General features: G+C 33.0%; 1 protein-coding gene across 1 annotated transcript; it reads right to left on the bottom strand.

The window, feature by feature from the left end:
- Positions 1–9,496: 9,496 nt before the first annotated feature.
- Positions 9,497–11,217, bottom strand: LOC107633341 (protein FAR1-RELATED SEQUENCE 5-like). The gene is made up of 5 exons (XM_016336982.1): positions 11,095–11,217; positions 10,633–10,692; positions 9,938–10,527; positions 9,782–9,841; positions 9,497–9,695 (listed from the first exon to the last, which is right to left on the bottom strand). The coding sequence occupies exons 1-5, from the start codon at positions 11,215–11,217 to the stop codon at positions 9,497–9,499; spliced, it is 1,032 nt and encodes a 343-aa protein (XP_016192468.1).
- Positions 11,218–11,554: the final 337 nt, after the last annotated feature.

The raw sequence follows: 11,554 nt of genomic DNA, 5'->3' as shown, positions 1-11,554 counted from the left end.
TATTGAATTTTTTGATAGGAAAGTGCATACTAAATAACTTTGTTTTCGGTAGTAGTATGCAAGGTTTTTGTTATTACCTCCTAAACAATTCATAAAGGTTGACCACCTCACATAGTTATTTTTCAAACAGACATCTTAACATCTTATCTCAGCGGGATCCGGATAGCGAAAAGCTATGGGCAGATATCGAAAAGGGCTTTTACAGCTCGAGACCCATTAGCATAGATCCGATCCAAACAATTATTCCAAAAGGTTCTTCCTATCGCACACCCAGTCCACAGTGCCCCTCTTTCTCACTTGGGATGACGTAGCTCTTTCAAACACCCACACCTTCCCCCCGACCTATTCATCCGTTACTTCGGGGACGGAAAGTCACTGAACGGGATGAACAACGAATCAGAGGTTGGGCTGTGGACACTTCTCTTGATAGCCAACAAACATTGGCATCGTATGAGGGTAGACCACACCTATTTATATCAAGGGAGGACTTGTGAACGCTAAGACCACGTGCTTGGCTCAATAACAGTGTATGTAATGTAAAATTATGTCACTCCACTTTGTTTGGTTCTCATCGTTGTCGACATTTATGCTTTACAAGCTGGTTATGTAGGTCGTACACTGGATGTGTTGCGTATCCAATGTCTATATGAATCATTTCTATACATTACAACTTATGAACAATTGATAATTCATCATTGTACAGGAAATGATATTGGTCTCAAAGAATCTGATGAACTTTCTAGATGGGCCAAATCCAGTGTATGTTGGATTGGGTGAACACTTTGGTGCCGATACAAGTTATTTTGATAAGGTAGCAGCTTTAAAGAGAAAATGGGCAAGTCTATTTGCCGTATGATAAGTTACTATCATCGTAGCACCAGAACAATGGATATGAGTTTTTATTTATAAATGTGCGTAATATACATAGTTACAATTGTTAGTTGTTGTACTAGTTTTTTCCTGTATGTATCACCCGTCACTGGTGGGTGTATGCATTCGATGTCTTTGGAAAAACGCTATTCGTACTGGATAGCATACACACTAAACCACCTGATACAGCACAGAACAGGCTAGATGCATATGTAGTACCACAACATCTCATTACTCTTAAGCTCTATTTAATCCTTGTTATTGTATTCCGTTTAAGTGTGTGTTATTTGTATTTTAGGCGAGGCTCATTGAAGACGTAACACAGGTGGCTATCCCGACTTATAAACCCACTCAAAAAGGGCTGCCTTGCACATATGCCTCTATTCCAATACAACCAAATGGGTGAGTCTCCGCTCAAAATCTTGCCATGTCACTACAAGAAAATGGAGCATTTGTAACAAAAAATTTGTATCAAATTTAAAATTATTACAAATTATGGTTTTTTCGTAACAATAATTAGTTATTGTTACAAAATAAGAATATTTTGTAACAACAAAAAAATTTGTTACAAAATATTTCAATATTTTGTAACAATATAATTTTTTTGTTACAAATTATGATGGCTTTCATATCGAACTGTTGTTTTGTTGCAAAATATTATACTATTTTGTAACAAAAGATTATATTGTTGCAAAAATTCAAAATATTTTGTAACAAAATATCTATTTATTTCAAAAGTTCTAAATATTTTGTAACAAAAACTTAATTTATCACAAAATGCACTATTTTTGTAACAAGTAATTTATTTGTCACAAAATTCAAAAAATTTTTGTAACTAATAAAAAATTTTATTTCAACATATTAAATGTAAGCTTTCGAATTTTTGAAAATTAACATAATGAGTTATTTATGATTTATTATATTTATTTAAGATTTTATATTCAAAATTTTATTTTACTAAGAATATTTAATTCAAATTAACGATACTTTGAGTTTAAAATTATTTTAAAAATTAAATATAAGTCATTTATGATTTATTATATTTATTCAAAATAAATTTTTAGAAATTTTTATATTAAACGTGGTATTTACTTATTTATAATTTAAAATTTTAGTAATTAAAAAATATAAAAATTTTATATGATTTGATTTAAATATTTGAGATTTTTAAATTTAATACTTTAAGTTTTTTGAATAAAAAAAATTAATTTGATTATCTCTAATTTTATCTTAATTAATGTTTATTTAAAAATAATTTATAAATTAATAATAAAATGATATTTCAAGAATAATTAATTTAATTATCTCTAATTCTTAAAATTAGACTATTTATTTAAAAATAATTAAAAAATATTTTTATATAATTATTATTAAGTTAAAATTAATTTTCAATTACTATACTATTTTTATTTTATTATTTTTATAAACTATTTTATTAAAATTAATTAAACAAAATTTTGATAGTTAAACTAAAAATTTTATTTAATTTTATATTTATAGAGAAATTTTATATATTCAAATTATAAATTTTAGTAGTTTTAAGAGAATAAAAATTTTATATGATTTGGTTTAAATAATTGAGATTTTAGATTTTAATACTTTATATTATCTCTAATTTTAAGTTAAAATACTTAATTAAAAGCTAATTAGCTAATTGATAATTAAATAATATTTTTAAAATAATTTTAAGAGATTAAATTAAATTTTAAATTAATACAATGTATTCTAATTTTATCTAACCCTAACCCTAATCCCCTAACACAAACAGTGTAACATCCCGCACTTATAAAAATCTAAATATGAATAAATTGTTATTTTATTTTATTAAGTTTAAATTTTATAATTTTAAAAATTATTTTATTAAAAATAATTAAATAGATTCGGAGATAATTTCATTTTAAATCAATTAAGATTCTTAAGTAATTTTATTATAATAGAGTATTTTGCATAATTTTAGTAATTGAAAAATAAGGAAGAATTATACACTTTAATTTAAGTAATTTTTATTATTCTATTTCAAATATTTTATAAAATTATTATATTATTGGTGTATATTTTACCCTAACTCTAAAATTTCCAAATTAGAACTTAAACCTAACCTAATTTCACAAAACAAGCTCGAATGGGGAAAGGGGCAGAGAAGAAACAGGGGAGAATCTGAGCAAGGAAGGAAACGGGGGAAGATGAGAGGAGAGGGAATGAGGGAGATGGCACCGGCGGGTTGGGTGCTGCCGTCGCCATCGCTATCGCATGGAAGGGGAGAGAGGGGGGGCCAAAGTTGTCACGCGAGAGAGGGAGAAGATGCTGTCCGCGCCGCTGTGTTTCCACCACTGTCAATCCATTGCGACCGCTGCTAAGCCTTCTTGGGGAGAACATCGCGTTCTGTTCTGTCGCCATTGAGGGAGTCGCCACCACTGTGCTCTGGCCGTTGCCGCTGCTATTCCACGCAAGAGGAAGAGAAGCGATGAGACGCACGGGAGACAGAGAAGCAGAAACACGACAAGGAGGGGAAGAATATGATCCGTCCTCGCGCCGTCCTGCTCCGCTGTCACCGCTGCCATCGATTAGGGTAAAAACTGTTGCGGTTGCATCCTGTTCCCATCGATAGAGCCACCGTGGGAATCACCGCTTCAACTCCAATTCCTCCGTTCTTGAATCCGTAAGCTTTAGTCCTTACTCTGCTTCCATCTTTTTCCTTAGTCTTTTTCTATTATGAGTAAGGAAACATATGTCTCTGTTTAGTACTGCTACTCTGTTTTTCCTGTTTACTGCTAGAACCATCATAGGGGATAGTGTTTATGCCATCAGGAAACTGTTAAAGCTGCTGTTGATGAGTCTGATATTGCTACTTCAATTCTGGTGTGTTCTTTTCCTTCATTACAGTTCATTTGCACATTCTATTGTCACTGCCACGCTTGTTTTGATTTAATTCTAGTATATGCCCTGCTTTGGATTTTCCAGGGCTATGTTCACTTTCCATTCTTATTCAATTTGGTACTGCATAGATTATGTTTTGGATGATGGATTAATTGAATAGATTATGAGGTGTTTGTAGATTTCTTTGGTTTATGGCTGAATGCTTACTTGTGTGTCTGCTTATTTTCTTTTATGTTGAAGAACTGAAGATTAAGAGATTGGAGCTTCATTAGGGTTCTATAATTGTGTGCTTGACTCAATGAATAGAATATAATTTAGATAATATAGTATAATTTTTTTATTGTTCTATTTTTGGAGTCATACAAAAATATGTATACATTATTTTAATTTAACAAGCAACAAACTGCAAGAGAAACATAATTGTAAGTAGCCTTCTCTTTGTTAATTATATTTATATGATAGTTGTTATCTGATTTTGAAAGTACTCTGCTAATGGTTTTATGGCTTCTTCATATGGTAGTAGAATCTAGTCTTTTCCCACCAAATGATAGTGCGTATTTGCAAGAAGCTAGTGTTAAAACTATAAATGTTGCAAATTTAAAATGTACATAAGAAGTATTTTAATTCAATCTTTGTAACCAATATGTTTGCAAGTAATTGTGTCATATAATGTTAATGTGCCAAAATGTTATTTTTGTGTAGGTTTTGGTTGGAGAGTCAATTGTGAAACAAAATTATCCTGGGAAGGGAATCACCAACCTCTTTGGCAAATATATAATTCACCAAAAATTTCTTGAGATATTTGAGTCAACAAGTTTTGATAATGCCCTTTATCTACTCGTTTATAAAATGGTGCAGTTCTCTTGAAGATGTCCCGTAGCTTGATTTTTGCTTTGTGATATTCCGTTTGGTTAGTCTTATAAACTTGATTTTAATCACTTTTGATGTTATTACTTGGTCAAATTAGGAAGCCTTTGATTTCTCCTTTCTATGAACTATGAAGCTTATGATTGACTTGTAAAAAATTTTCATAACTGCTCATAGATTTGCAAAGTTGAATCTTTGAATGATGTAACTTTTGAATATATTACAAACTAATTATAACAATCGGCAATGAAAGGTTAAGCATATCATATACTTATTCTTAATTTTTTAATGTAGATTTCTAAGGCAAATATGACCATTTTTTAATTGATAAACCTCTTAAGAATCACTGCTAAATTTTCTTTTTGTTATCTTACTTGTATTAGTCATTCTGCTGTCTTGTATATAATTTTTTTTGGTTTGATGGTTTGCAGATTTTGGTGACATCCTTTATGCTTACAGTTCTAGATTGTCAACTCAAAAAGCGAAAAACATTAAAGGTACCAAATTGTTAATATATAATGCTTTATTAGTGCCTAAATGAAAGATGCTTAATACTCTCTGGATTAGTGTGGCTTAGCTTTCAAGAAAGTTCAAGATAGTGTGGCTTAGCTGTCAAGTTGTTATTCGGTTTTATTTTTCCATTCTTGCTATACTTCTCTATTTCCAAAAGTCAAGTATATTTGTTATGAGGACTTTGGTGGAAATTGTACTTTGTAGTGATTGTTTGACAATTGATACTTATGTAAATTTAATCAATTGAATTATGTATATATTGAATTGTCAATTTTTGATAATTTGCATTCTTGATTGGCTAGTTTTAAACTTTGAGAATAGATTCTTAAAGAATTAGTTAATTTTAACTTGTAAGTTCTAATTTTATTTTTACTCTGATGAAGATAGTGTTATATGTGGTTTTTTAATTTTGGTTTTCATTGCTCATATTTACATGGGTACAAAATTGATGCCATCATGCTAGACTTTATATTGACTGAAATATGCTAGAAGAGTCAAGAATTATAAATCCGATATGATACAATTTTATGTTAGGAAAAAGTTGTGTTTTGTTGAATTTGTAGAACTTATTTTATTGTAAAAGAATCTTAATGATATGTAAGATATTCTAATTATCTATATGATTATATATTATATAAATGTTAAGTTAGCGTGTTTAGAAAATTAATTGATATATCAGTTATTTAATTAAATATTTTAAAATGATTTTTCTATTTTTGTAACTAAGAATAAAAAATGTTACAAAAGTAAGTAGTATTTTGTAACAAAATATTATGACACAAAAGTTTAAATTGTTACGAAAAATATTTTGAAGATCAAAATTTGTTATCACTTTTGCAACGAGTTTTGGTTTTTTGTATCAGAAAAATTTGTCACAAAATATTACTTTGAATTGTAACAGTTCCATTTTTTGTTACAAAAACTTTTTGTAACGGGACATATTGCAACAGCCTCTTTTTTTGTTACAAAATCCTTTTGTTTCAAAATTTTGATTTTTTGTAACAATTTTTTATTTTACAAATATTGCTTTTTCTTGTAGTGTATTAATTGTTTAGTTACATTAAGATGCATACTAGTTCTCTTAATACAATTTGTTTTTTCAATTCACATAGTTTTGATTGTGGTGTGTATGCAATAAAATTCATGGAGTACTGGACCAAAGGCGGAAACTAAATGATTGGAATTATGTGAGCTTCTACAATTATATATCTTATTAAATTATTGTTTAAACACGGGTCAATGTCTGTACCTACATGCAGTTATTTAACATTGATTTCAACATGCAGGACATCGTCAAGTTATATAGGTTGGAAATAATACTCGACATCATCCTATGTCACAAAAATTCAGCCATCGGAGATGCCTTGCATGCCCTTGACAGCCGTGTTGGACCTCCTGTGCACCGCAACCAACCAACGAACAAACGTAAGGAGGTTAGGGCATCATTCACAGCACCTGATACACATAGTATTCTTCGACGAACTAGAGGAAAGCCCGAAGAAAAAGACCACTAGAAGGAGCTAAACATGGGAAGAAAAAGGCTACATATTACGTTCTTGTTTACATAGGGAGGGGATACCTCACATTCTGTGTTATATTTTGTTGGGACTAGACATTTTCCTTGTCTAACACAAAGTGACTATTTCTTTGGATTCTTATGCTATTAACGGGTAGTTATACTTTGAACCTTGATGAACTTTATTGTTTAATTCAACGATAATGCATGCACTGTAGACGTGAATTCAGTCTTTTACACTTTGGTTTGAGGTAATTTTATGCACAGGCTCAACACCTTTTGTATTTTGAAGTATTTTTATTGCCAGTGAATAATCATGTTGAGGTTCCTAGATGTTGTTTCTGGACGTCTCTACTTATGCTAGTAATGTATTGTTAGTCATGTATTGTTCATAGCTGACTGAAAACAAAACTATATTTTGGTGGAATTGTCTTCATATGGATGTAACTTCTGCATTATATATCTATCTTAGTCGTGTATTATTGGCAGGTGTCTTTTCACAGATGTGTCTTCCGGGAGAAGTGTCTTTTGCCGATGTGTCTTTTGAGTCTTGTTTAACTACAGATGTGTCTTCTAAGGGAATAGTCTTCCTGTCGTGACTTCTTCAGAGGTGTCTTTAGATGGATGTGTCTTTCACTGGAGGTGACTTCCTGCTGTGATTTCTTCACACGTGTCTATAGATGGATGTGTCTTCTGAGGGAGGTGTCTTCTGTCATGACTTCTCTGGAGGTGTCTATAGATGGATGTGTCTTCTACTGGAAGTATCTTTTAGTCGTGGCTTTTTTGGAGGTGACTATAGATGAATGTGGCTTCCACTAGAGGTGTCTTATGCAAATGTGTCTTTCGTGCTTTCATGTAATCCTGGATGTATCTTTCGAGGTTCGCGTCTAATTTCGTCTTGTCTTCTTCGGAGTTGTTTAAGTATGGATGTGTCTTATATATTTTGTTAGAATTTTAGGTTATTTACATGGAAGGTTTCAATGAAGACTTGATTGATTAATTATGAGGCCTAACTCTCACCTTTTTGGGTTGGTAACCATAACAAAATGAAATGCAGCCTAAACTAAATAAATTTATTGGCCTTTGATCTCCACATTAATAGCACATAACATTCATGATTATTTTGTGAAGCAAATTCAAACTTAACAAACTTGTAAGGGTATGAGAATATTAGTTGATACAAAAACTCAATAAGTAATGTTATATCCTCAACTTAACAATGTTTATTAAATAAAAAACCTGAATACTTTGTCAAAGATAAGTGGAAAAAAGTTACTAATAAAGAAAAGGATATCTCGATACAAATCTATAATCAAAATTCTTCTAAGTATGCCGAAATGAGTTTAAGACAAGAACCCACCATGTTCCTATGATTCATTCGCTCTCCCAGCAGAACCCCCTATTATATTTAACAAAGACAAAAAGTGAATAACAGTTTCAACTTTATATCCATCTAATCATGTTAACAAGTGGTTCAAAACTAACGAAATGATAAACACATATCGACGGTGGATTCTTATTTTTTCACATAGATTTCTTGATGGACGTGTCCAGTTCATATCCAAGCCTCTTCAATCTTGGCTGACCCTTCGTTGAAACCTTTGAAGGACCTCGAATGTCAGATGCACTAAGAGCGGGGTCTCGCTATGTCACCATGCTATTTTATGTAGTTGGACACGTTTGGACCCCAAGTTCGCACAATAATCGAATAGCTTTGTCCTTATTTTATCAAGACCCGAATGTAACATGGCCGCTTCTTCTTCATATGTCACGAAATCCTGGGTAACATTAAAGAAGTGTGAACACGGTCCTCTAAATAAGTTGTGGCTTTTGTCTGATCACTTCTCGTCGTGGCTTGTCTTGATGAAAGTGTGTTTTCGCTGTACATTCTTGCTCCATCGAGGGATAACATAGCAAGATGGTAATCTGTCTACTCCGAAATAAAAGAACATAGCAAGACAGTGGCAACAAAGAATACCTCTTGATTCAAACATGTTGCATTCGCACCGAACCTTGTGTGTCGCTAGGTCAAACTTGACACTGTTCGTCCAGGACCTAGGCTCCCCATATAGTAGGTATTGCTCGTTCACGATCATACGAAACAAATCACCCTCTTAAATCACACCACGAACTAAACAATCCCCTCTTTTCCTGAATTCCTGTTGTATTTCCCTAAACTTAGAGGTTGTGTACTCACGCTAAAATTGTCTTTCAATTGTAGAGCGTGATGAACAGGGGACAACTCCTTTAGAGTCTGCAGCATCGTCTTCCAGTTTCTTTTGCTCCTTGTTCTCAAGCACGTTGTCATACTCATGCACGAATTGAACCAATCCACTTTTTCAATGCAAGTAACCACCGAAAAAGGCGTGCATACTCTTACTCCGTTTGGTACTTCTCATACCAGCCCAAAATTCACCTTGAAAATATATTGGAACCCACATTCGACGCTCGTCATAAAGGTCTACCAAACCAAAACACAACAAAGCAATAATCACCATCATGAATTGTTAGCTACAACACAACACACAACTAAAGACTTAGTGAACTAAGTAGACATCAACCTTTCAAATAGATATATCCCATAAAAGTATCCAAATAGGTTACAAATCATCTGATGACAATGGGAACTAAATTCGAGTATAATAAAAACAGAACTTGCATAACAAACCTACTATCCAAAAAGAACATAAGAGCACAATATAGAACGAACCTGATAGCCATCTATTTTTCTCTAAGTCAAACTCAGTAATGAGTGCACACCAATCCTTTTTGAAATATTCTACAGTACGGGCATTCCAAACAGTGCCATGGATTTTAGCATCTATTTCTCTGTACTGAGCATATCCTCTGAGGTTATGCGGTATCTTCTTCATTATGTGCCATATCCACCATCGATGTCGAGTATTTGGAAGGAGTTCCCATGCACTTCAACCATTGTTTAAAGACCCACTCAAAGCTACGAATTTCCTCATTTCGCAACAAAGCACATCCGAGCAAAGTAAACTTTCCGTGATGGTTGACACCAACAAAACATGCAAACGGAAGTCCATGCCTACAATAAATACAGCCAAAATTAATAAATCACACTAGTGCGCAAAAAAATTAACCCTTTCAATAGAGGCAGACACACAAACATACTTGTTTCTACAGTACGTTGTATCAAATGATACCACGTCTCCAAAATATTCATAGGATGCCCTGCATATTACATTTACCCAGAGCGCAATCTTAAACTTGTAAGCTTCGTCCACATCAACTGCATAAAAGAAATTCGAGTTTATATATCTCATTCACATGAAATAGCTAATCATTTCCTTCCCATCTGCGTTTTCGTCAACACAATGCAGATTGCTCGTTATGTAGTTCCTTACATCCTTTTCTGAGTAACCCAACTTCGATGACCCATCAACCTCATTCGCCAGTCTTAGATAAGTCTTGTTGGGCCATATGTCAGCCTCATCATTGTTCTGAATCACACACTTGGTATGCATGGTTAGTTTTCTATACTCAGTGTAATGCACGGATTGCTTGGCAAAATACAGGTGCGTGTGCTTCAATTCTAATTTGGACACCATCCAATTATCCTTCTGCCTATCAAGCATCACGTACATCCTTGATTTGCAGCCGGCTGTTGTTATTCTCTTTATCCGAGTTGCTGCCTTCACTCGAGACTCCCGATAACCTTCACGACTACAGTGTATCGATTGGTTAATGGGTATCTTTGATTCCTTCCTCGTCTTGTCAAAGTTGGTATTCCTAATCCTAGTCACAAACCCAACTTTCTTTGCATAATTACAATAGAACTCTTGTGCCCTCTGCACCAAATCAAATCTCAATCCTTCGTACGGGATTTCCTCTATTGGAATTCCAATGTGATCTGGCAACTGTAAATCTATTCAGAAAAAATATCATTCAATACAAAAAATACTAAACTAATTTGTTTCCAATATCTCGCTAATTTTGTGACAAGAATAAAATATGTTTCACACCTCATGATTAATTGTCGTAGCATCATCCTCTAATTGAATAACGTCTACAGATTCTTCCCCCTGGAATCGATAACCGAGGACATATCACAAAACAAGATAACCATCCACCATTTGATACTCATAAAAATACTTCCAACAACCACTTATCATTTTATAATACCTACTAATAAACAACCAAAACTAAACTGATATAAAACATCACTATCCATGAACATATCCATAAAAAAATTAATCAAAGCTGCAAACATAAGCTCAACATAGTAAATAAAAGAATAATAAAACACATCAAATGCAGAAAATGTAGCATAATTGAAAGAAAGAATACCCACACCAATTTTAATTAAACAAACAAAATCACAATCCTTCCAACAAAGTGTATCACTGTTACTAACTCAACAATAATAAAATAATAAACAAGTTACAAATAGACATAATCAAATATACTACTAACACACAAATTACCTTGTCCATAAGTGGTGTGTCATCTTCACTCAGAGACGGAACATTAACGTCGGTGAAATTAGAATGATCACTCACATCATATATAGTGCCGTATGACGCTTCTTCACAAATTGATGGATCCATCAACGTAATTTGGTACACTCGCCTTCAACAGAAACACATACACCTTTCTCCTACGAATTTTAAAAACTATTTGTCAATGAAAGTGGTTGTTCATGTTGCTGGTGGCCTGTGAGGGATGTTCACCTTGATCCTATGGAGGTGGAAGGCTATGGCACAACGGAGGTAGAACGCTATGGCTCGATGTTCATCAACAACAATGACAACCCCTATTTTGAGGTGCGATAACGATGTGTATGATGACTTTGTCTCTTACTGGAATTGTGGTGACCAAAAATCAGTTCACGAGAAAGAGTTTGTGTCACAAATCAAACAGTGATTGCAAATTCTTATTTACGTG

The sequence above is a fragment of the Arachis ipaensis genome, chromosome B3, assembly GCF_059453495.1.
Source record: "Arachis ipaensis isolate K30076 ecotype BB chromosome B3, ASM5945349v1, whole genome shotgun sequence".
NCBI classification, from domain to species: Eukaryota; Viridiplantae; Streptophyta; class Magnoliopsida; order Fabales; family Fabaceae; genus Arachis; species Arachis ipaensis.
Note: the sequence above shows the minus strand (reverse complement) of the source record. Positions and strands in the feature narration are given on the sequence as shown.